We start from the raw sequence: 26,944 nt of genomic DNA on the forward strand, positions 1-26,944 counted from the left end.
GCGTCGATCCGTCCTCCGTCCGAGCAGGCGCTGCGCCCTTCCACGGGATCATCCCTGGGAAGCGCGTCCAGCCCCTCGGGCGACTCGACCTCCCAGTCTGCTTCGGGACACCCTCCAACTTCCGAAGGGAGACCCTGACGTTCGAAGTGGTCGGGTTCCGAGGAACCTACCACGCCGTGCTAGGGAGGCCATGCTACGCGAAGTTTATGGCCGTCCCCAACTACACCTACCTGAAGCTCAAGATGCCGGGCCCCAACGGGGTCATCACCGTCGGCCCCACGTACAAACACGCGTTCGAATGCGACGTGGAGTGCGTGGAGTACGCCGAGGCCCTCGCCGAGTCCGAGGCCCTCATCGCCGACCTGGAGAACCTCTCCAAGGAGGTCCCAGACGTGAAGCGCCATGCCGGCAACTTCGAGCCAGCGGAGACGGTCAAGGCCGTCCCCCTCGACCCCAGTGGCGACACCACCAAGCAGATCCGGATCGGTTCCGGGCTCGACCCCAAATAGGAAGCAGTGCTCGTCGACTTTCTCCGCGCAAACGCCGACGTCTTTGCGTGGAGTCCCTCGGACATGCCCGGCATACCGAGGGATGTTGCCGAGCACTCGCTGGATATTCGGGCCGGAGCCCGACCCGTCAGGCAGCCTCTGCGCCGATTCGACGAGGAGAAGCGCAGAGCGATTGGCGAAGAGATCCACAAGCTAATGGCGGCAGGGTTCATCAAAGAGGTATTCCATCCCGAATGGCTTGCCAACCCTGTGCTTGTGAGGAAGAAAGGGGGGAAATGGCGGATGTGTGTAGACTACACTGGTCTCAACAAAGCATGTCCGAAGGTTCCCTACCCTCTGCCTCGCATCGACCAAATCGTGGATTCCACTGCTGGGTGCGAAACCCTGTCCTTCCTCGATGCCTACTCGGGGTATCACCAGATCCGGATGAAAGAGTCCGACCAGCTCGCGACTTCTTTCATCACGCCGTTCGGCATGTACTGCTATGTCACCATGCCGTTCGGCTTGAGGAATGCAGGCGCGACGTACCAGCGGTGCATGAACCATGTGTTCGGCCAACACATCGGTCGCACAGTCGAGGCCTACGTCGATGACATCGTAGTCAAGACACGGAAGGCTTCCGACCTCCTCTCCGACCTTGAAGTGACATTCCGGTGTCTCAAGGCGAAAGGAGTCAAGCTTAATCCTGAGAAGTGTGTCTTCGGGGTACCCCGAGGCATGCTCCTAGGGTTCATCGTCTCTGAGCGAGGCATCGAAGCCAACCCGGAGAAGATCACGGCCATCACTAGCATGGGACCCATCAAGGACTTAAAAGGGGTACAGAGGGTCATGGGATGCCTCGCGGCCCTGAGCCGCTTCATCTCACGCCTCGGCGAAAGAGGTCTGCCTCTGTACCGCCTCTTAAGGAAGGCCGAATGTTTCGCTTGGACCCCTGAGGCCGAGGAAGCCCTCGGCAACCTGAAGGCGCTCCTTACAAAGGCGCCAGTCTTGGTGCCGCCGGCGGACGGAGAAACCCTCCTGGTCTACGTCGCCGCGACCACTCATGTGGTTAGCGCCGCGATTGTGGTCGAAAGGCAGGAGGAAGGGCATACATTGCCCGTTCAGAGGCCGGTCTAGTTCATCAGCGAAGTGCTGTCCGAGACTAAGATCCGCTACCCACAAGTTCAAAAGCTGCTGTATGCTGTGATCCTGACAAGGCGGAAGCTACGACACTACTTCGAGTCCCATCTGGTAACTGTGGTGTCATCCTTCCCCCTGGGGGAGATCATCCAGTGCCGAGAGGCCTCGGGCAGGATCGCAAAGTGGGCGGTGGAGATCATGGGCGAAACGATCTCGTTCGCCCCTCGGAAGGCCATCAAGTCCCAAGTGTTGGTGGATTTCGTGGCCGAATGGGTCGACACCCAACTACCAACGACTCCGATCCAACCGGAGCTCTGGACCATGTTTTTCGACGGGTCGCTGATGAAGACGGGGGCCGGTGCGGGCCTGCTCTTCATCTCGCCCCTCGGAAAGCACTTGCGCTACGTGCTGCGCCTCCACTTCCCGGCGTCCAACAATGTGGCCGAGTACGAAGGTCTGGTCAACGGATTGCGGATCGCCATCGAGCTAGGGGTCAGACGCCTCGACGCCCGCGGTGATTCGCAGCTCGTCATCGACCAAGTCATGAAGAACTCCCACTGCCGCGACCCGAAGATGGAGGCCTACTGCGACGAGGTTCGGCGCCTGGAAGACAAGTTCTTCGGGCTCGAGCTCAACCACATCGCTCGGCGCTACAACGAAACCGCAGACGAGCTGGCTAAGATAGCCTCGGGGCGAACAACAGTCCCCCCGGACGTCTTCTCCCGGGATCTGCATCAACCCTCCGTCAAGCTCGACGACGCGCCCGAGCCCGAGGTACCCTCGGCTCAGCCCGAGGTACCCTCGGCTCAGCCCGAGGTACCCTCGGTTCAGCCCGAGCCACCCTCGGCCCGGCCCGAGGTACCCTTGGCCCCCGAGGGCGGGGCATTGAACGTCGAGGAAGGGCAGAGCGGGGCCACGCCAGACCAGGATTGGCAGACCCCGTACCTGCAATATCTCCGTCGAGGAGAGCTACCCCTCGACCAAGTCGAGGCTCGGCGGGTAGCGCGACGCGCCAAGTCATTCGTCTTGCTGGGCGACGAAGAGGAGCTCTACCACCGCAGCCCCTCGGGCATCCTCCAGCGATGCATCTCCATCGTCGAAGGTCGGGAACTGCTGCAAGAAGTACACTCGGGGGCTTGCGGCCACCACGCAGCACCCCGAGCCCTTGTTGGAAATGCTTTCCGGCAAGGCTTCTACTGGCCAACGGCGGTGGCGGACGCCACTAGAATTGTCCGCACCTGCGAAGGGTGCCAATTCTATGCGAAGCGGACACACCTGCCCGCTCAGGCTCTGCAGACAATACCCATCACCTGGCCCTTCGCTGTATGGGGTCTGGACCTCGTCGGCCCCTTGCAGAAGGCGCCCGAGGGCTACACGCACCTGCTGGTCGCTATCGACAAATTCTCCAAGTGGATCGAGGTCCGACCTCTGAACAGCATCAGGTCCGAGCAGGCGGTGGCATTCTTCACCAACATCATCCATCGCTTCGGGGTCCCGAACTCCATCATCACCGACAATGGCACCCAGTTCACCGGCAAAAAATTCTTGGATTTTTGCGAGGATCACCATATCCGGGTGGACTGGGCCGCCGTGGCTCATCCCATGTCGAATGGGCAGGTAGAGCGTGCCAACGGCATGATTCTACAAGGGCTCAAGCCTCGGATCTACAACGACCTCAACAAGTTCGGCAGACGATGGATGAAGGAACTCCCCTCGGTGGTCTGGAGCCTAAGGACGACGCCGAGTCGTGCCACGGGCTTCACGCCGTTTTTCCTGGTCTACGGGGCTGAAGCTATCTTGCCCACTGACCTGGAATACGGCTCCCCGAGGGCGAGGGCCTACACCGAACAAAGCAACCAAGCTAGCCGAGAGGAATCGCTGGACCAGCTGGAGGAAGCTCGGGACAGGGCTTTGCTACACTCGGCGCGGTACCAACAGTCCCTGCGACGCTACCACGCCCGAGGGGTCCGGTCCCGAGAACTCCAGGTGGGCGACCTGGTGCTTCGGCTGCGACAAGACGCCCGAGGGAGGCACAAGCTCACGCCCCCTTGGGAAGGGCCATTCGTCATCGCCAAAGTTCTGAAGCCCGGAACATACAAGCTGGCCAACAATCAAGGCGAGATCTACGGCAACGCTTGGAACATCAAACAACTACGTCGCTTCTACCCTTAAGATGTTTTCAAGTTGTTCATATACCTCGCACCTACGCAAAGTTTAGTTGTCAAGGAAGGGTCGGCCTAGCCTCGGCAAAGCCCGACCCTCCCTCGGGGGCTAAAAGGGGGGAGACCCCCTCTGCGTCGAATTTTTCCTCGAAAAAGGATCTCTTTTTAGCAGGATTTCTTTCGTGCTTCTTGACTACTTCGGAAAGCGGATCCTGGAAACGACGAGGTACACGTAAGCAGCCAAGGCTGACCGAGCCGAGGGACTCCTACGCCTCCGGGATACGGATACCTCACTCGTCCCTTTCTGCGATAAGTAACTTGCGCTCGGGTAAAGCGACTCCGTGGACCGAACGAGTCATCACGTTCGGAAGCTCTCCTGCCGAAGCAGTCCTTCAAGCTTTCTCGACTAAGTCGGGGACAGGGCCTCATGGACGGGTGAAAGTACGCGTAAGCGGCAAGGCCGACCGAGCCGAGGGATTCCCACGCCTCTGGGATACGGATACCTCACTCGTCCCTTCCGCGAAAAGCAACTCTCGCTCACACAAACATCCCTGTTACCGACAGAGTCCAGATGCTCGAAACAGGAGGAAAAAAGACGCAGCTTCGCGAGCGCGGCGAGGGCGTGTTCTTCTGGCCTCGGCGGCCGCAGAAAGCACACGCTACAAGATGATCTGATCCTGCAGGCTCGGGTCTTCACGCCGAAGGGAGCCGTAGCACCCTCGGCATCGACGACGTCTTCAGCAAAGCCCGACCCAGCCTCGGGCGGCGCCGCGGTCCAGGGGCTCCTCCGGGAATCCGGCCCGAGCTGGCGGCTCAACCGGTTACCCCTAGGGCCTCGGTCAACCGGCTTCCAAGGGCGCCAGCCCGATCCGAGGCCTCGACTGACCGACTTTGGCGTCGGCTCCGCTGACGGACAACACGGCTAGGCTCCGGCCAACCAGGTTCCCCATTCTCGAGCCAACTCCGCCTCTGTTCGTACTGATATCGCTACCCCCGGCCTCGATCCACCGAAGGGCGGCCGAGGGGTCTCTTCAACTAAGCTAGAGGAGCCTCACATAACAAGGCCGAACGGGCCGAGGGATTCCTACGCCTCCGGGATACGGATACCTCACCCGTCACCTTGGCACGGGGCAACTCATGCTTGGTAAAGCGGTTCAGATAATCAAACAGGCGAGACTTAGTGCTCGAAAATGAGGAAAAAACACGGCTCCGTGCCAAAATTACATACACGTTCAGGCCTCGACAGCCACAATGAACGAACTCACTGGCATACGAGATGCCACAACCAACGGAACTCCGGTTCCCTCCTCCGCAGGTACGAACAACCCCCCTCCGAAGGGGAAGGCCTGCAGAGTAACTGAAGAACGATGGGCGGCTCGCTGCCGCCCGTTCCAACCGCGACGGCCACCACCCCTGCCCCAGACAGCGAAGCAGCTTAAGCAGCAGCTTTGGGGGAGGTGTCACAACAGAAGGGCTCCCCCCCGCTGAGGACGAGAACCAGCCATTCAGGCAAGGAGACGGGGACCCAGGGCCCCTAGCGCCCCGCATACCCTGGCATGGCTGGAGGAAGTCTCCGTGGGGCTCAAGGACGCCCTTCACCCCCGGGCGCAGGGGGAAGAAAGGGGCAGCCGACCCACGCGGAGGCGGCCCCCCGACTCGCCTCATCTTCCATCTTGGCCTGGATGACGAAAATCCTTGAGGCCGAGGGAGGAGTAGAGGCCGCGGCCTGGCCCGTTTTCCCCACCGTCGAACTGGAGGTCACCATCTTGGGTGACCGCCGGTGGCGGGGTGTGGCCAGGCTGCGTGATGAAAATCCTTGAAGCCGAACGATGGCTGAGAGGTACCAACTCCCATGGAGTTGCGTTCCTCCAACGAGGAGGCGGAAAGGCGGCGGATACCCCCCATCCGGGGGCTTGGAAGACGGGAAGACCCGACGCTTAAGGGAGGAAGAAGACATGGTTGCCTTACGAAAGGAGCCTCCCTCTTTTTAAAGGCAACTCCCCCTACGTGCGCCCCCAGGCGCCGTGGGCCGAGTCTTCTCCAACACGCTCCAAGGCCCTCCCCTGCGACTCGGGGGCTGGGTCCCGCATGTCATGCAAGCTGGCTCAGGGCAGAAGAAGCCAAACCGCCGCGCATGGTGCGCACGACCGTCCAGCGGTTACAGGCGACCCCCCATTTTTCGCCCAGACCAACGGGCAGAAGGGGCGGGCAGCCATGCAGGCGGCATGCAACCGCGCCAGATGGACGCGCTTCTCCGACTTCTGACACGCCAGCTTGGAACCCAGGCCCACGCGTCGAGCAACCGGCGCGCCAGTTGCTGCATGCAAGCAACCGCACCGCCACTTGTGCCACCATCGCGCCTCTTCGGTTGCGAAGCCTATGCCACGACTCGAGGCGACCCAACAGCGCCAGACTGGCGCGTCGGTCAAAGCGACCGAAAGTGGGCCGGCAGTAATAGCGGTGGCAGGCGGGCGGGCGCAGCGGTCACGTCGTCAGCCAGGCTCACGTCCCATCCTGAGACAGCAAGAGAGCCTCCTCTCACGGCGTGAAGACGGTGCACCCGTGACCCGTTCCTCGAACGGATCGCACGCGCGCAACGGCCGCCCCGCCAACCACTCGCCCCGTCGCATTAACTCCGCGGCAGGACACGCGGCGCTTCTGGCGGGAGGAGCGCGCGACGCTTCACCTTCGCCGTAATAACCGCTTCAGAAAAGGTACGCCACGTCGTTCGATTTCGTATCCTTTTCCGTTTTCCTCTTTCTCTATCTCTTGCAACAGGGACCGGGAAAGGGGGATACCCCGAAAGGGATCCTTCTCCGCGAAGGAACCGGGCTCCGAGCCCCCCATTACTGATCAGGGGTTCGAAGGCTGGCCCCCCGAGGGTTCAACAGTCGCCTTAGATCGCGTGGGCCCGACACCCACTACTGGTCAGGGGTTCGAAGGCCAGCCCCCCGAAGGGCTCCATGGCCGCCTCAGGCTACTCGGGCTCCGCGCCCATTACTGATCAGGGGTTCGAAGGCTGGCCCCCGAAGGGTTCACAGTCGCCTCAGACACCGAGCGAGGGATGACCAGGGGTACGTTCGATACATAACCGAGGCTCGGGCTGCGCTCCCGAGGTACCCTAGGACATTTCCGAGACCAGCGGGAACGATCTTGTAACGGAATCCCATCGGAGGGAGGCATCGAGCCCTCGGACCCCGTCGCCAGGGGACCGGGTCCGGCAAATCACCCGCAGGTACTTTTGGGCGTGCCTCTGGGCCCCTAGCCGACCCCCAACGAACGGGGCACGGACGTCCACTCGAATTACCCGCTTGCAGCTCACCGGAGACACCATGTTCGGTGCCCATCGAGGGTAACATGGCGCACTCCCCCCTCCTCCTTGCGGAAAGGCGACGTAGGGGCGTATGTAAAAAGCCGAGTCTGTCCCTGATCGTCCTCTCGCCCTGTGCAGAGGCTCGGGGGCTGCTCTCGCAAAAACCGGCTCCGGCCAAATCGTTGACAGCGTCAACATACCAGCCCGAGAGCTTGGGCCCCGACCGTGCACCCGGGCTACGGCCAGTTCGCATGAGGGAACGACCAGACCAGCCGAAGCGTTAAGCGAAGTATTAAGACCTCGAAGGAGTGTAACCACTCCTCCGAGGCCTCGGGGGCTACACCCGGCGGGTGCGCTCGCGCGCACCCACCGGAACGAAATGCAACCGAGAAAGGCTGGTCCCCTTGCAAAAAAGTGCGACAAAAGCCTCCAAGCGAGTGCTAACACTCCCTTCGAGGCTCGGGGGCTACTGTCGGGGACCATAATTAGGGGTACCCTCAAGGCGCCTAATTCTCAGCTGGTAACCCCCATCAGCATAAAGCTGCAGAGGCCTGATGGGCACGATTAAGTCAGGGATCAGTCCACACGAGTGACTCGATCACGCTTCACCCGAGCCTAGCCTCGGCCAAAGGCAGCCGACCTCGAGAGACTTCCGTCTCGCCCGAGGCCCCCTTTTTATGGCGGACACATCACCGGCTCGCCCAAGGCCTTGGCTTCGCTCAGAAGCAACCTTGACTAAATCACCACACCGACTGACCAAATTACAGGGGCATTTAACGCAAAGGTGGCCTGACACCTCTATCCTGACACGCGCCCCCGGCAGAGCCGAGGTGACCGCCGTCACTCCACCGCTCCACTGGCCAGTCTGACAGAAGGACAGCGCCGCCTGCGCCACTCCGACTGCAGTGCCACTCGACAGAGTGAGTCTGACAGGCAATCAGGCCTTGCCAAAGGCGCCACGGCGAACTCCGCTCCGCCCGACCCCAGGGCTCGGACTCGGGCTAAGACCCGGAAGACGGCGAACTCCGCTCCGCCCGACCCCAGGGCTCGGACTCGGGCTAAGACCCGGAAGACGGCGAACTCCGCTCCGCCCGACCCCAGGGCTCGGACTCGGGCTAAGACCCGGAAGACGGCGAACTCCGCTCCGCCCGACCCCAGGGCTCGGACTCGGGCTAAGACCCGGAAGACGGCGAACTCCGCTCCGCCCGACCCCAGGGCTCGGACTCGGGCTAAGACCCGGAAGACGACGAAACTCCGCCTCGCCCGACCCCAGGGCTCGGACTCCGCCCTGGCCTCGGCCGAACGACTTCCGCCTCGCCCGACCCCTTGGCTCGGGCTCGGCCACGGCAACAGAAGGCAGACTCAACCTCGGCTTCGGAGGAAACCCCACGTCGCCCTGCCTAGAGCACAGACCGCCACGTCAACAGGAGACGCCATCATCATCCCACCCCGAATCGACTCGGGTCACGGAGAACAAGACCGGCGTCTCATCCGGCCAGCTCCGCCAGAGGGGCAATGATGGCGCTCCACAAGCTCTATGACGACGGCGGCCCCCAGCTCTCTTACGGAAGCAGGACAACGTCAGCAGGGACTCGACCGCTCCAACAGCTGTCCCTCCATCAGGCTCCGCCGCACCTCCGACAGCCACGACATCACGCCAGCAGGGTGCCCAGATCTCTCCGGCTGCCACATTGGCATGTACCTAGGGCGCTAGCTCTCCCTCCGCTAGACACGTAGCACTCTGCTACATCCCCATTGTATACCTGGATCCTCTCCTTACGACTATAAAAGGAAGGACCAGGGCCTTCTCAGAGAAGGTTGGCCGCGCGGGACCGAGGACGGGACAGGCGCTCTCTTGGGGCCGCTCGCTTCCCTCACCCGCGTGGACGCTTGTAACCCCCCTACTGCAAGCGCACCTGACCTGGGCGCGGGACGAACACGAAGGCCGCGGGACTTCCACCTCTCTCACGCTCGGCTCCGGCCGCCTCGCCTCTCCCCCCTTCGCGCTCGCCCACGCGCTCGACCCATCTGGGCTGGGGCACGCAGCACACTCACTCGTCGGCTTAGGGACCCCCCTGTCTCGAAACGCCGACAGGTATCTACACAACGAAGTGAGAGCATGAACAGATTAGTGAAGCAATCACATGTAGATGCGAACACCCCACTGCATGAGTTCGCTAAACAAATGATGAAAATGTTGCACAGCAGGAAAATGAAAGAATCAAAGGAGGCATTGGTGAGCAAGGTATGTCGTGCTTGTTAGCATTAATGGTTTGTATATAATTATGTAATTAAGTTGTTTAATTATGATAATAATGTGTTATAGGGACCAAGGACAACAGATACATTATATAGGTTCGAAGTGAGAGTCTCTAGAGCATACACCAGAGCTGTTATGAATAGATTCGAGGAATCAATGAAATACGCCACTGCATACAAAATATTAAAGGACCCAGACGGATGTGATAATGAATGGATCGTACAGCATACAAAACGGTCTAATAAAATTGTGTGGGGACAACATCAATTCAAGATATCAGCAGACGTAGAAGCTGGGGAGTATACATGCGAGTGCAAACAGTGGGAACATACAGGTTTGTACGTATTATGTTGGTTAGCATAATAAATATGCATACTAGATAATTTGATGATTGAATCACAATTAATGTATATTTTTGAAATAATGGTTCGTTATCATGTTTTCAGGTCTATTGTGTGTTCATCTTTTAAGAGCCTTCATGCATCTTCAAGTTGAAAAGATACCTTCAAAGTATATATTGCAAAGGTACACTGTCTCATCAAGAAAAGATGTTCCGTTTGAAAGAATTGATAAGAGCTTCAGGGGGAAGGATGGAGTTACTAAATCATACAGACAGAAAATGTTGTTAACGAAAACTATGAAAGTAGTTCGTCAGGCGTGTATGTCAAAAGCAGGGTACAATAAGGCGATGGATGTGTTGGATGAGCTCGATGTCGTTCTAAGCCGTTTGGAGCCAGATATTGGATGTAATGAGTCAACAGATGTTAGTGATAATGAGGAAGACAAGGTAATATTATTGCAGATGTTTTATTGTTATACTATTTGTAATATAAATTATGCATAAGTAACATGTTATTTTGTACCAGGGAGAAGAGTTGAATAAAAGTAATGCTAGCGATGGGATGGAATATGACAATACAGTTACATGTCATGATAAGGTATGTAAAAGATATATATATATAAGCTTGCATGAAGTAGTATATATAATGAATATATAATATGAATGTAATAAGCAAATAATATTTTGTAGGATTCGCATAACACCAGGACTGGATGTGAACATGCATTAACAATAATAACTACTGGTAACCAGGTACATATTAAAATAATATTGTTTATTTGTCTAAATTGAAAATATAATTTTATGCTGCATGTAAATGTTGATGTATGTGGGTTGGGCTTTAAAGGAGGACAACATAAGATTTCCACATGAGGTTGGTGATACAAGTTCTCCGTATCACGTAGCACATGAACAATTGGAAAATATTGCTGCATCGTCAGAAGCTAAAAAGGTGAGCATTGCTAAATGATTTTACTGATTGGTATAAATATATGTAAGTATGCATATACTAAATAGTAACGTCTATTATTGTGCAGAGGTTGAATTTTAATGTGGATGTTATAAATCTGAGTATGCCGGATCGCGCAAGACCAAAGGGACGGACAATAAAAAATTCAGAAGAAAGGATTATGAGACTAGGTGCGAAAGGAGAGAAAAAGAAGAATAGGAGATGCCATTTGTGTGGAATAGCAGATGGGCATAACAGCAGAACATGTCTGTCTGTGGAAGAGAACAGGGCAAGGCTAGCAAAACTGTCTAATCGAAAGAGAGGACGGCCAGCTGGATCAAGACTAAACAATAAAACAACTGCTCCACAGTGGAATGAAACATCGACTGCAAAAAAACATCGTGTTGATGAAGAAGTGGAAAATGAAGAAGCCGATGAGCATATGGATTTGGGCGAATAATTTGAAGTGTGACTAACGAGTGGTCGATTTAGAAGAAACTTGTAATATCACAATGACTTATGCTTTATTTTGTTCGAAATTCAGTAGTTACCTTTAAAGGGTTATATAATGCGTAGATATGAAACTATTAAATGCTGCGTAAATATAGTCAAGTACACAATTTATGTAACTGAATATGCACAACAAATTGGCAACGTTTAGCAATCAGAAGGTCTGGACATTAATGTTATATAAAACTGTATACACTTAACAATAATAATCGAATGGAGTGCATACGTCGGTTTCACACTTCAAATACATCAAACATGATATAGCATAAACACTTGTGGAGATTAGCATAATTCGCGTAAAAATGTAAAAAAGATGAACCTAGTGTATATAAAATAATGAAGTATATATTATGCATAAAACTTGAATATTGAAACAATATGATAATACAAAATAGCCAAACCTTGGAAGCAAAAAGATTAAGCAACTCACAACTGGAGATGAACTAACATAGAATTTGTTAACAGATAACATAAATAGTCATGCTGGTAACAATTATGTTTGACACACTTAAGATAAAAGCTGTTGCGAAGTAGCATAGACATTAGCCACATTGAACATAAGTGGCACACAGAGTATCAAAACACATTATGAGAGGCCTGACATAAGTGACTTAACAAGTAACATAAACAGTTTTGTTCATCCCACAGGGAATCATGATCAGGTATTCTATCTAAGTCTTGGCTTTCAAACAGCGGCGCCTCCTTGGAGAATACTTGAAAGGCAGCAGTTCTGCAGGAAGGGGGGCAACCATGTTGTTGCGATGAAACGTAAGGTAATGCAGAACAAAGGCACGTTGGTCCAATGGTTCATCCTGAAATAGCCATAATATCAATTATATGGTAGAATAAAATATGAAGGAGTAATATATGCAAGAATAGAAAACTAATTTAGTGACATACCGGAGTATAAAATTCTGATAAGTCACCATCATCAAAATCGTAGTAGCGGAGGAAGTTTGCAACAAAAAAACCACAATCATTTGACCCTGGTGTCATGGTTGGACAGTTGGGAAGAAGCCCAATCTTGTAGTTGCCAAACTTTGGTACAGTTGACTCAGGTCGAGCTTCATGTAAGGCTATGCTAAGTCTTCTCATTATGAGTCTGGACCAAGGTATCTTCGTTCCATTTATCATCATTTGATCATTATGGATTTGTTTCCATGTAGTGCCTCCAAGCAATGTACCATAAGGGTTTGAATCTAAGATGTCTATGCGACGACGTTCAAAATTGATTGCATAAAGGGTCCAGTGGCCTCGTCGTAGCATAGGAACCAGGATCTGTTAAATATATATGTAAAAATTATGAATGATTTATACTATGCATATGAAACATTAAAACTAATACAACAAAAAACTAGTAACCAAAAGTACACTATAACATTTGTACAAATGAAACTGATTAGAACTCACCAATTTAATCTGGTTTAGAACATCATCTGAAGGTAGGGTCGGTTCAAGATGTTCTTTAAGAAGTGTTGTTGTGAAGGGCTGTGGATTTGAACTGTGTTGTTCAAACTCCTCAATATTCAAAACGGTCTGGAAAAATAAAATAACTTGATTGGTATTATATATTTATAAAGTAAGAGTTGCAATAAGATACAAAGTTGTGGAGAAACAATTACCCCAACGTTGACGTTCAGTATAAGAGTGTTGATTACAGAATCTGGATTGTATAATACATCATCCTGACGAATACAGTCGATAAATCCCTGCATGAAAGTATTCTCAAGACATTTGTTGGGACCAAACGACTCGACAACATCAAGTACAGACCCTCCAAATCCTCCAAAATTAATGATAGACCTGGGGAAAAAACTTTGATTAAAATCCTTCTAATTGTACTTAATTGGAATTTGAATAACGAATACATACATGCTCGGATCTAGTTGTCCTGACAAAATGAACTTAAGCAGGTTGCGAGCACAGTCTTCACGTGACACGTGGGGATGTTCAGCGACTGCGTCTTTACAGGAACTATCCTTTGCAACCAGGTCAGTAGTTGCCTAATATATGAATAAATGTTAGTAAACAGTTGCATAAATATGTATGTCTTATTGTATAAATATGAAAAAGATGAAAATTACAACATGTCTTACATCTGTCAATGGGGTTTTATCAAACAGAGGTGCACAAGATACAGGAGTATCATGTGTAACAGATTTTTGTCCTTCCTGTAACCAATAAATTTATTAATAAAAACGTAATGAAACATAGGGAAAAATTATTATTATATTAGCATAATATGATGAAGGTGTAAATACTTACACTATTTATTTTTGGTGTTAACTTAGGATCAGCAGGCTTGTCTGTTGTGGGAGCCTGGGAAGTTAAAAAAAATAAAGCATGCATATATATTACTGTTACTTGCATATATTGTAACTGAAAGAATGATAATAATGATATAAGGAAGTCAAACATTAGATTTTGGAGTCTTGTCAAAAATAGGATCATCCATAGCTGTAGCTTTTTTGCAGACGTTCCCACTGACAATCTATAATGGAAACAACTGAGATTTGAATAAACGGTAACTTGTATGCATAATAAAATATATGCATATTATATATAGTTTGTATGAGAAAACTTACATCATCTGAAACTTTGATATGATCAGTAGGAACATGGCTTTCCTGATCATGTTGTTGTTTATCAGGTGTTGGAACAGTTGGTGTGGATACAGGATCATTTGTTGGAGGCATTGAGGTAGTGGGGGGTTATCTACATTTGGAACATATAGTAATATATTAGTTGTTACTGAATATAACAGCATTATAAATAGTGAACTTGATTAGTTTAAAAAAAAGTAAACATAAATACTAAAACCTTGTGGCTGTGAATCGCGCTGCGTTGCAGCTCTCAAAACTTCATCTATCATTTCACCAAATGTTTCGGAGAGTTCAATCTGCTTCGAAACAATCATCTGATGGCTCGACTGTAGGGAATCACAGTATTTATCCACCTCTTTGTCATGAGCATCAAACAATGATTGAAACATTGGACGCTGCTGGGAGGGCAAACATTGCAATTTGTGTCCAATCAAATTCTTGATACGAGGCACATAGATGTTGAAAACGGCAGAAGCAGGCCGTTCTGGAGCAATGACGTAACACGTTTCTGAACGGCTACGAAACTGTATAAAAGCAAATAGAACAGTTAGCAGTGATAATATTTTAACATATGCATAACAGGACAAAAAAAATTGTTTGTGTCTAACCTCTGCATATCCGAATGGTTCACCAGTTTTACGGGGGGGGGGGGGGGGGCGTCTGTCACCTCGAGCCAACTGTCTTATGGTCTCATTGTCAAAAAACTTAATGCGTGGAGTACCAAATTTGTTATCCGGAGCAGCAGGGTGATGTAGGTGATCAAGATAGTAAATCTGTAAAAAATGAATGCACAAATATATAAAATTAGTACATAACAAATATTTGCATACCATGTATATGCACAGTTAACAAGATAAAATTACTTACTAAAACAATGAGTGAGCATCCATATATTGTTGCTGTGATGTTAGTTTTGTTCCTTTTATGCCAACGTGCGGCAGCATCGCACAAATCCGTGTAAACTAGTTGACACCAGTCAATATCAGCCATTCGGGCCATGTTTGAAGTCATCAGCACCTCATTGTTTGTAATGCCCCAAGAAGCAGAAGGAAACAGAAGTCGATTGAATAGAATGAGAAAAAACATCTAATTGATAGCTCATCATCGTTGCCAAGCACTATCTTCTCTTGAAGCTTGACAACATCAAATTCTTCTTTACAGACATTGAGATGACGTCTCAGATTAGCAGCAGCATCGATTTCACCGTACCAATCAGTAAACTCTCTACCTCCCCCGGCACATGGCAACCCCAAAATGAGATGAACCGTATCTTTTGTTATCTTAAGTTCTTTGCCAGCCCCTGGGCGTATGGTCATGTCATTTGGATCTAATTTGTCCATCAACCACCTGATAAGTGATCTGCTTTCCAATGCATCAGTTCGCAGATCAAATATGCTAGAAAATCCCAACCTAGCGACGGCATCACGCTGCCGATCGCTCATTATCCATGATGATACAATAACATCCAAGGGAATGCATCGGATATTCAATTTCTGGAAGCATAAATGAATATTCATTAATACAGAAAGTATATATATAGGTAGAACTAATGATACTATATTTATTACAGGCTTGTAAACACCTAGTATAAAACACTAAAAAAATTAAACACCATATTTGTTGATAATAATATGCATAAATGTAAAGTGGGGGGAAATTCAACATTGATTGGGCACCATGATTAACACATGAATAAACATAAAATATATACATATTACCTGTGATTTGACAGGAGACTTCTTTTTAGGAGAGTTTTTTTGGCAATGATATTATACTTTGGGCTTCTTTTCACAGTCGGAACTTGAGGAGAAGGTACTTTTAACTTCTTTGAGCTGATTTGGTCTGGAGGAGAAGGTGATGCAGAACTGAATTGACGCTTTAACGAAGGAGCATCCATGAAGTCGTCGTCAGAGAGAGCGGCTGGAGCAGGAGGTTGTCTTTTTAAACGACAAGCTAAAGCCTTTCTGCGAACACGATGGATTGGGGCTGGCTGAGGCTCATTCTGTTCCTGATTTTGAGGAATATCATCTTGGTGAGCTGAGCTGCTGGATCTTGTACGTCTGGAAATGTCAATTGAAAAAACCTCCTGACTGGATTCAATAGTTAATCTTTTTGGATTACTGGGCGGGCGATCCACAGACTTCATGACTAAATAATGAATAAATCTGTAGAAAAAGGAAGTTGTTTCTAAATACTTTGATTTATGCAAGAATATATGCCAGAAAAAACTAATTTTTACTATAACTATCTGAAATGCGTACTATATAGTGCTAAATGGAATTACATGACTTAAGCTACCTTTTACATTTAACTAAAATAGAAGCCTTTATGTATCAACTAACTATACAACATATTTTAATAACTGGTTAGTAGTAATAAAAACATTTATCTCAAATAACATGAATATGTAAATAACATTTGTTTAAATAACAGTATCTGTATGTATTTATATATAATTAACAGGCGTGTAAACTAATTATGCAAGTAAATAGAACAATTCAAATATGCTTAATACCTGTTCACAAATTGTGTATGAATGAGCATACACATTACTGCCAATATGCATATGTATTAAATCCAATGGGTATATTTTATATATAATAAAACAGATGTGTACAAAAAATTATTTAATTGAATGGGCATAAAAAGTAATGAGGATATGCATATAAATGATATACCATAAGCATATTAGATAATTAAATGTATGTGAAACAAATCGTTGGAGTAAATGTGCATAAACAATACTGACTATATGCATGTATAATAAAACAAATGTTTAAACAAATGACTCAAGTGAATGTGCATAAACAGTACTGAGGATATGCATCTATATCAAATACAAATAAGCATATTTGATAATAAAGTATATGTGAAACAAATCATTAAAGTAAATGTGCATAAAGAGTACTGGCTATATGCATATATAATAAACCAAATGTGTAAACAAATGAATCAGGTGAATGTGCATAAACAGAACTGAAAATATGCATAAATATTACATACAAACAGCATATATATATTACTTGGGTTGTATAAAAAGTACTATCTGCTAACTAATCAGTAAATACCTAATCCACAACCTTTGCCTAAATACAGAATGTCGGGCGATAGTAGGAATACAGAATAAATACACATACCCTAATATCGGGGCTCCTAAACATAAAACAGATGCAATGCGCGATGAAATAACCCGATTATAGAGATGTATAAGCGGATACAGATCACACATTTAGCTGGATAATAAGGGTTACCATCAAATCCACTTCAAAATCAACCGATAGGGCTCAAAAAATAGACGACAAACTCGAGGTATTTCAATCTGGGATTACCTGGAACTTCTTTGATCGGCTCCAATGCTGGGAGATTGAAGGATGTAAGGAGTAATGGAATGGCGCTGGATTGGAGCGGCGGAGGATTGGCGCTGCGCTGGTTTGGAAGCGCTGAAATCGCCAGGGGAGTCGCCTCCCACGAAAGGAAACTCTGCGCGGCTGGGGTTTTCTTCAAATGGACGCTGGTTTATCTCCGTTGAATGCGCGAGTACGGTTTTAGAAAGAGGAAACGTGGGAGAGGTGGCTGGTTCACGGGGGTAACGGCGCCGTGACTGGGCCCAGTTGACTCGGTGTGGTTCAACCAAAATGCCCATGTTGACTAGCCTGGGCTTCCTTTATTATTGGAAGCCCAGGGCTCTTAATATATAAACTATATATATATATATATATATATAACTCTACATATATGATTGAATATTCAACTTATAAAAAATATTATACATTATTTTAAAGTTTATAAGATGACATGTGTAAAATATATAAAAACACTTACTTGCTACCTAATATCATCAAAAATATATTCTAACATTTTGTGATACAAAGTCATCGCTTGTACTATTGAGATCAATCTCATCCAACAACTTCTTTTCGATACATAGAATCGCCAAACCATTTAACATCTCTTGAGTCATTGTTGACCATAAATAGTTCACAAAAATATTTCAATTTTAAAAAGTTTCCCTCCGGAGAAGCAACCATCATGTGTATAGTAAATAATACTCAATTTGTATCAAAATAGAATTCATTTTGCTTCTTTAATAGATTTATCATCATCTAGTTGAATATATATATATAAATCAATTGCTAGCGTCTAGTGGCTACAATCCTTTGTTTTTGAGGGCCCGGTGCGGCCACACCCTTGGCACCCGCTCGCTCAGGTACGACCCCGCCAACAGCTGACTTTAATCCGAAGTAAAACAACATTTTTATATATGGACTATGTAGTCCCTCTCTATATAGACACCATTTTGAAATGAGTGACTATTTAAAAGCGGTCGATCACTAATAAATTATTTCATAATCGAAGTTAAGACAAAACAACGGCGAAAAGAACTCGCGCACACGTTTTTGTATATATATATAAAAGTTTACGACATTTTTATGAACTGGCAAATTATGCAAGCAAAAAAAAGGAGCAACCGACCGTACCAGATGGACCAAGATCTGATGAAAGTTGCCAAAACGCCACAGACCGAACAAAACCTGACCAAAAAGCATGTTTATCTTTACATCAACGCCACGCCACGCCAAACAAAACAAGCAAGAAACATAACATGGGCGGAGATTTGTTCAAGCAACCAGCTAAATAAACTCAGGAGAGAGAATATTCTATTCCAGCTCTCCCCCTCGGCCCCTCTTCTCTCCCTCCCTCCCTCCGTCCCCGCATTAAACTCGGCGAACGGGCCAAGAAAAGCAAACCGAGGGAGGAGAAAGGCAAGGAAAGTGGGAAGGTAGGAGAGAGAGGGAGACAGGGAAAGCTCTCTTCCTCCTCCTCCTCCTCTCGAATTCCGTCTCTTGTCCCTGTCGTCCTCGCCCGGTTTCCCCGGTTTTTGAGAGGGGAAAGAGGAGGCGGAGGAGAGGGATGGGGAGGGACGAGAGGTTCCCGGTGTGGGAGGCCGCGCTCGGCGCCGGAGTCGCCGCCGCCTTCGCCGCTGGACTCGTCGGTGTCTACCTTTCCATGCCGGACTCCGACTACAGCTTCCTCAAGTTGCCACGTAATCTCGAGGAACTCCAAATCCTCACGTATGTTTCTCCTGCACCCTAATAATCTCTTCAATTTTCTTGTTCCGATTGGTGGTGCCTTGTCAGTTCTGTTTACAAAAGCTTCAGTCTTCTCTCTATTTTCTTTGTCCAAAATTGGATGCCAAGATTCCCCGTGAATTATTAGTCGATATATGCACGGCGCAAATTGTTTACATCCTCTAAACGGGGTAGTTTGCAAGGCACAATTCGATTTCCGTTTTTCTTTTTCTTTTATTCTGTATATACAAGGCAAATCTGTATCGGTGGATCGATTGAACAATAGTGTGCACAACAAATGTTTGATTCTTTATCTGCGATTTCATTGCCAAATGACACTGGCGTTTGTCGTAATGAAACAGTAGTTGATTGGTGGTAGCACTTAGCAGCTTGCGAGGAATCAGTTAGCGGTTATCTCGTGATCTGGAATGGATCTCAGCTTTACTTTAGGAAATTCTGAAAGACATAGCATGGATCCGGTGAAACTTGCTGTCCCCCTTGTCAATTCGAAATTGCAAACGGATGATTTGTTTGTGTCAATTATGGACTTGCCTTCAGATTAGGAAGGTGAGATTTCTCAGTAGTAAGGCCGGTGCCATATTCAAGTGTTGTTCAGTGTCTGTGCTGTTTGTTGAGCCATGATTTTAGATCGGATGGCAACCGATCAACTTGAATTACAGCCTGGTTTTCCAATTCAAATCTACATTTCTGAAGATAAATTTTTTTAAAGGGCAACTTTATGATGTCACTATTATCTTTCGTAATTACCATGTCACTTTCGTGCCAGGCTGCCAGCCACAATTGTGCCATATGCTTTTGGACTTAGGATCTGATCTGTCTATACACGTCAGCTATTTGTTTCCCATATTGATGGTTTGCCGTTTGGGCATTGCCTTCTCGTTTCTTGCTATACTACCGAATTGGGCATGCTCTTTGGTTTTGGAAATTTCTTTTCTCTACTATATCAAAACACCATTTTTCCTAGTTCCACAGTTTTTACCGTTGTTATGGGTCCACGTTTTAATTGTAAAAACACTAAAATTATATACAAACATGGATTCAAATCATGGTTGTTGGCTTTAAACCCACATTTACACCCACCTAACCAACAAAACACACATGTTTATGTTTCAAATTCTATATTTAAGCATAAATGGAAACCGTGTCAATTTACGGGCACTTTGCTAGTGTTTTCTAAACGACCAGTATGTTTCTTTGCAGTGGCCATCTTGAGAACTATACTAGTGACTACACCCTACAGGTGTTGGTAGGTTATTGCGCTGTGTACATCTTCATGCAGACCTTCATGATCCCAGGGACAATATTCATGTCACTGCTTGCTGGTGCTCTATTTGGGCAACTGCGTGGCCTTGCACTGGTGGTCTTTGCTGCCACTGCAGGTGCTTCTTCGTGCTATTTCCTGTCAAAGATGATTGGGAAGCCACTGGTGTTCACACTGTGGCCAGATAAGCTCAGCTTCTTCCAGAGACAGGTATCTAAACACCAACAAAATCTGCTCAATGTAGCTTTGTATTCAGGCTTAACTGTTTATTCTGAATTGCTCTACGCTTGAGTTAGGCTATTCGATTTAAGTTCCCCGGAGACTATGTTGCTCATAACTCAGGAGAAGTATATCGCCTTTCATTTCAGGTTGCTAAAAGAAGAGAGAAGTTGTTGAATTACATGCTTTTCCTCAGGGTGACCCCAACATTGCCAAATACCTTCATCAACTTAGCTTCACCCATAGTAGATGTCCCCTACCATATATTCTTACTGGGAACTCTCATTGGTCTTATCCCAGCTGCTTATGTCACTGTCAGGGTAAGTTCTAGCGTCTGACATTATGCTCGTTCACATGTTGCGTCTAGTGTTCTCTTTTTGTGCGAATATCAATTCTGCTAATCCCCCTCTACTGTAATGCATTCAGGCTGGAATTGCTCTTGGAGAGTTAACTTCGCTGAGTGACCTTTACGACACCCAGTCGATAGCACTGCTATTCCTGATCGGTGTTGTTTCAGTCACACCAGCATTGCTGGGCAAGGATGAGGCACAAGAGAAACCACCAGAAATGGCGGTAGGCGCGTCATGATCACCAAAGCACCTAGCGGTGTCCACGTCACCTGTATATATGTCAACATCCAGCATGCAGTGGCTTCATTAGTTCGGATCAACGGGCCCTTGTGGCTGGATGATAAAAACGGTTCGCATGGCCACACAGCTTGGCGGGACCTCGGCCTAAACTCCCTCCACTGCTGGCCTAGAGAGGCGCCTGTGTTGCCATCATCAGAACATGATTCGGTAGCCATTCACCACATTATTAATGAATGAACCTGGGAAGCAGAATTGCCTGTAGACGAGCTGCTCTGATGTGTAAACGAGTAGCGCTGTTCGGATAGGACAGGCATTTAGTCCAATCCCTGTATATATTAACCAGATTCATTCAATCCATATTCAGTGGTTCAAAGATAATGCCCTGTTCAGCTGCTGTGTTCTTGAATGTTTTGCTCTATTTCCCTTCTGTGCCTGATTGACTATGGCCTACCGGTTCTGTTGTAAATGTCTCCGCATCACTTCGGCATTCGGCAAGTGATGCCTTCGCTGTCGGTGGGAAACAGTAGAGCTTGTTCCTCCTTTTCCATGCCAAGTGTAGCGGTCGTCAAATGAACAACTTGCAAAAGGAAACAGTACATTATAAGAGTTTTTTTGCTATTTTGGTATTCAAAACTAAACGCTTCTCCCAAATGGTACTCTTAATATTAGATTATTTATAATAGTACTTTCAAGTGGAGTGTTTAGCTAAAATAGTATTTAGGGTGCTTTTAATTCTTTTTATTTTTATTTTCAGTTTTTTGCTTCCGGAATTGACCATTCTATCTCTGCTTAATGGGTTCCTGCGCGTTGTCCCCTGCTTAATCTTCCAGTTTTTGCTACCTGTTCAGGTGCGGTGCACCAAGTGTTTCCAAAACCCTGCACGTCGCCCCCTCTTAGGCTTTGTTTAGGTAAAGAGGAATTGAAGTGGATTGAAGTGTATTGAAGGGATTGAAAGAGAAATTAGTTCATATTACACTTCGATACATTCCATACCACCTCAATCCACTTCAATCTAAGATTGTCCAAACAAGCCCTTAATGTGATGTAGTCTTTACTCAGTGTTAATTTTTTGTGTGTGAGAAATTATTTTGTGCTTCTCAGAAGTGAATTAGTTTGATGAACTCAATTTGCTAGCAACATTCAGTTGATCAATTTGTTAGGAACATTCAGTTGAATCATACATATATATAAATACACACATATGTTCTCTGTCTGAGGTGATATGATATGTAAAATTTATTGATGTTGGTGCAGCGTGCAATCTGAATTTGCTCTTTAGTTGATGTAAAGCAGAGCGTGCACTAGTCTGAATTTGCTCTTTAGTTGATGTAAAGAAGAAGCACTAGCATACATAATTTTTCATCAACTGAACATCAACTAAAGAGCGTGCATATAATTCAGTTGATGTTCTTAGTACACATACATATCAACCTACTGAACTGAACATCCTAGGTACTGCACAAATGTTCTGAAGCAGGGGTACAAAGGGCAAAACATCAAGCATCAACCGGTGTATTGCAAGTTCTTTACCCTGTTTCGTTTGTGTGAATCAAGCGTTCGGAGAAGCACGAACCTAATAAAAGTGTTTCTCTAGTAGATTAAGCAGGGGTAGAATGGTCAATTGTCGAAGCAAAAAACTGAAAACAAATATAAAAAGAGTTAAAAGTACCCTAAATACCATTTTAGCAAAACACTTCACTTAAAAGTACTATTATAAATAATCTAATATTAAGAGTACCATTATGGAGAAGTGTTTAGTTTTGAATACCAAAATAGCAAAAAACTCACATTATAAGGGTTAGTTTGGAAACTCTATTTTCCCAAGAAAAAATAAATTAATTTTTCTTAGGAGAATGAAAATCTATTGGAAAAATATGGTTTCCAAACTAGCCCTAAAATAATTTTTCACCATAGGAAATATTAGCAGCTGACCTCTCAATTTTCTAGTTCGGATGGTCTTGCAATAGTATCGCTATTTTTTAGATAGAATGATGCAATTTTCTAGTGAAATTTCTTAAGCTAAAGTTTTTATTTGGAATGGATCAAGTTTATTGTGAAACCGAGATTTTTTTAAAAGATAGAACATCTGAATAGTGTTGAACTGAAACCGTTGTGTCATCTCTACTAACTATTAAGGGGCCAGTGTAGACTGCCCCCGCTCCCACACGCCCACGCGCTAGCGAAATCCCCGCTCCCCTACGCCCGCGCAACTGCCTCCCGCGCGTGCCGCCGACCTCGCTTCCGCAACGGGCCTCCCGAACGCCCGCCGTCCTGTCGCGGGCAGTGGTCTCCTATTCAGTTGACGCGGAGGGGTCAAGCACAACATCCAGCTCTATTCCTGACGAAGACTGACTGCGGCGGCGGCTCCCACCTCCCTCGGGTACGCGCCGTCCGAGCCTCACCATCTCCGCTGCCGCAGCGCCTCCTCCCCATCGCCCGCAGTTCCGTCGCGCCGTACTGCGCCTTCCCCCACATCAACGACGCCGGATCCAACGCCTTCCCCCACCTTTGTGCCGCCGGCTCCGACGCCTTCCACCGCACCGACGCTGGCTGGTCCTTGGCGGCAACAGTGCGGGCGACGTGGACCGCGGCATGTGCGCGGGGACGGACGGATGCGGCGCCTCCCTCGTGGGCATAGCTGGCAAGTTCTTGCCGGGTTTTGTTTCCCCCTGTTCTGGCCCACCGGCCAGCTGCTCGTACGTTTCGTTTGGTTTTTCTGACGAGGGTGACGACGATGCACGCAGTTTCAGTAACTATGCGTCGGCGGCCACAAGTTGGAACAAGACCTGCTGCGTTTACTACTGTACTCATAACCTCACATCAGCCTGTAAACTGCACCTAATCAGATTAACAAAACGAATTTATTGATGGTTCTTGTCATCTCTGCTTTGGGGCTCGCCGCATGGTGGCCAGAATGTTTAAGATTTTTTTTCTAACTACATGTGACCGGTGCTTTGTGCTACAGCAAATCAGTTAATTTTATTTTATTTTTTCACATGGTTCACTGCTACTAACATGGTTTTATTTTATTTTTTCCTGCAAAAATAGCTGTAGATGGGTCAAAGGAAATTATAACGTTCGAAATGCATATGACATCTTGCCCTCAGACAACACCGTAGTCCATTTCAAGATCCAAATCAGAAATGAGAACTTATTAAAATTGATGAACAAGTGACGGTATGAAAATGTATGTCTATTCTCATATATTGTACTAAAAAACTTTGAAGAATCACGTCTGGGGGGGTAAATTATATTTACTCAATGCAACTATATACGCACAGCTACTTTCTACTCATTATATGTATCATGATGTAGGTGCATATCACGTAGCAAAAAGGGATGAATGATGATCCCTATCCTTCAGTAAAAACATTGCTTTTATACACGGTTCTTTATTTGTTCCTACATGCACCGATGTTTCTATTATATAATGACCTGTTGATGCACTCTCCTTAATCAGATTTGGGTTTAAATTTTGTCGTATATTATATATATCGGTGCAACGCACATGCTAACTATCACAAATAGGGTGTTTGCAGGGCCGGGCCAGAGAAATTTGAGGCCCTGTGCCAAATCTAAAGCAGTGTAATATATTTTTATTAAAAATCAGTAATAACAATCTACAAGTTACAGTAATATATATTGTAATATAATATCTAAAGAAACATTTCTATTTTATTTGAATAACATCGTTTTTTGGCGGGTTTTAAAGAAAATCTTGTACAATATGCTTATATTCGATTTTCTCCAAAGCTTCACTCTCGAGTGTTAGATCATATTTGGTTTCTTTAGTCTAGGGATTAAAGTCTAGTCCCCAACATGTTTGGCTCTAGGGGCTAAAAATAGTAAGAATATACTAAATGACTCATAAGAAGACTAAAATGACATTTAACATTCTCCTGCTATTAGTACAATTGAACTAAATGAGTGGTAAATGTGGAATTAATATGGTTTAGTCCCTTTTAGCACATATGTGAAGGACTAAAGACTAAATCATTTTAGTCCATATTTTAGTTCTAGTGTTTGGCAAAAAAAGGACTAAATGAGACTTAAAACTAGAGACTAATCTTTAGTCCCTCTAACCAAACACCCCCTTATTGTGGCTAAATAATATGTCTTTATCATAGTAGAACACAAATATGAATTTAGTAGCTTTAATTTAGAGAACTTCGTTCACGCGGACAGATATGTTAAGATTCTATGAAGATTTTTTCTTTAGTGCAGCGCTCGATAGTTTCGCTTCAGCGCAGCGGTATGGTAGAGAGAAAAATATGTGCTACATATTAACATGTGTAGAAGATCATAAAACTAAAAATATATACATCTGCTAAGTTTTGGGGGCCTTAATTTTTGGAGGCCCTGTGCGAGCGCACGGCTCGCACATGCCTCTGCCCGGCCCTGGGTGTTTGGTTTGAGGAATGAACTAGTCCATCATCTTCTCACTCCTCACTATTTTTGTTTGGTTTGTGAAATGGAATGAGTTGATCCATCACCACCCCATTCCTCATAGTTAGTTAGTTAGTACTAATATTAGGAATGAGGTCATCCCACCAAATTTGAGGAATGAACTCATGATGCATCACCTCAATTTGGATTTAGTGATTCCTTAAACCAAACACCCCAAAATTTATGTATGGCTAGGATTATAAATGAATTACAAAACATTTTCTTCTAACAATATAACACACATTTATCGTGATATTATATACTTCGTTGCAACGCACGAGCACTCATCTAGTTATATTAGAGGAAATAAATGTTGATAGCCACTGTTAGCTGTGGCAACGTGGCGTACAAACAATCCGTCTTTGGGATTCATCCACTCCATCTCCAAGTGGTAACCACTGCCGAATTTTTGTATTTTGGCCCTTTCTCGAAAAAAAAATCACGTTTAGACCCTAAAAAATTTTAATGTCATTTTTGGATCCTTTGCTCGGCGCCATAGCCTATGGCGCCGAGGTAACACATCTCGGCGCCGAGGTACGTGCTGCGCTGCCACAACCGGACGACGTGGAACCAAGCTCGGCGCCAAGATCTATAGCGCCGAGCTCGAATGTGTAACAACAAAACTTGTCTAGCTTAGTTGGTAGAGTGCAAGGTTTTTAACCTTGAGGTCGTGGGTTCGAGCCCCATTTTGGGCGTTCAATATTTTTTGAATTTGTCACCGTTTTTTTTGTTGTCCAGATTTTTTTGTTTGTTACAGATGTGTCCGTCCAGATTTATTTCTCATCTAGATTTTTTTCTTTTGCAACTTATTTGTTTATTACATTTTTTATTATTTTTTGATAGATTTTTTTGACGGTCGCATACGAGTACATTTTTTCTACGGGTCTCCTGTGCGTTTACGCCACCTCACTTGTGGAGCTGCACCACGCGTGCTCGCCGCCTGCCGGCACCGAGCGGGCGCTGGAACGCCTGGACTGCTCGTCCGCCGGCGCTGGACACGGCGTAGGGCCGCCTTCGTCCACAGAGAAGCTGTGTCGGTCGTGCGCAGGCTGACCCTGCGTCAGTGGAGGATGGCCAAGCCAGGAACGCCCTGCTGGAATAAAAAAGACTTGCTAAGGTGCTCCTAGCATCCCTCGTTTTTTTTTACCGATGACTCGCTCATTATTATCCGAGCCCAGAACCCGAGTAATGGACTTCTAATTCCATTTGGTAAAAAAAAGAATGACGTTCTTCTAGCTACATATCAAGTCAAGCCATTCTTAATTTCACTTACTTTTGAAAAAAAAACTACTAGTATTTATGATGTCAAATGACTAGTATTAGATTTATCATATAATACATTGTTATAGTATAACTTCTTTAATTATATCCGTTGATACTATTATTTATAAATTGAGATAATTTTGACTTGGACCGAATATCGATCGAGTTGCATTTTTTGGACATATCTAGTACACTAATATTACAGTGTATGTACAACGACTATTTCTGTATTAATATATATTACCTATTTTAATAACATATAATATCGACCGAATGCTTTTTAAGGACGAATGTAATAAACAAATCAGTC

General features: G+C 46.6%; 1 protein-coding gene and 3 long non-coding RNA genes across 4 annotated transcripts; 1 reads left to right on the forward strand and 3 right to left on the reverse strand.

The window, feature by feature from the left end:
* Positions 1-11,751: 11,751 nt before the first annotated feature.
* Positions 11,752-12,250, reverse strand: LOC103648422 (uncharacterized). Its single transcript, XR_002267512.1, has 2 exons — positions 12,063-12,250; positions 11,752-11,974 (listed from the first exon to the last, which is right to left on the reverse strand). It is a non-coding gene; the product is annotated as an uncharacterized lncRNA (long non-coding RNA).
* A 666-nt stretch (positions 12,251-12,916) lies between these two features.
* Positions 12,917-13,293, reverse strand: LOC109944476 (uncharacterized). Its single transcript, XR_002267513.1, has 3 exons — positions 13,259-13,293; positions 13,035-13,165; positions 12,917-12,965 (listed from the first exon to the last, which is right to left on the reverse strand). It is a non-coding gene; the product is annotated as an uncharacterized lncRNA (long non-coding RNA).
* A 1-nt stretch (position 13,294) lies between these two features.
* Positions 13,295-13,674, reverse strand: LOC109943300 (uncharacterized). The gene is made up of 3 exons (XR_002265994.1): positions 13,579-13,674; positions 13,428-13,481; positions 13,295-13,333 (listed from the first exon to the last, which is right to left on the reverse strand). It is a non-coding gene; the product is annotated as an uncharacterized lncRNA (long non-coding RNA).
* Positions 13,675-18,460: 4,786 nt separating this feature from the next.
* On the forward strand, positions 18,461-21,319 carry LOC100283797 (uncharacterized). The gene is made up of 4 exons (NM_001367181.1): positions 18,461-18,837; positions 20,056-20,326; positions 20,485-20,655; positions 20,762-21,319. The coding sequence occupies exons 1-4, from the start codon at positions 18,677-18,679 to the stop codon at positions 20,921-20,923; spliced, it is 765 nt and encodes a 254-aa protein (NP_001354110.1). The 5' UTR covers positions 18,461-18,676; the 3' UTR covers positions 20,924-21,319.
* The last annotated feature ends 5,625 nt before the right edge of the window (positions 21,320-26,944 follow it).

Source organism: Zea mays, chromosome 2 (genome assembly GCF_902167145.1).
Source record: "Zea mays cultivar B73 chromosome 2, Zm-B73-REFERENCE-NAM-5.0, whole genome shotgun sequence".
NCBI classification, from domain to species: Eukaryota; Viridiplantae; Streptophyta; class Magnoliopsida; order Poales; family Poaceae; genus Zea; species Zea mays.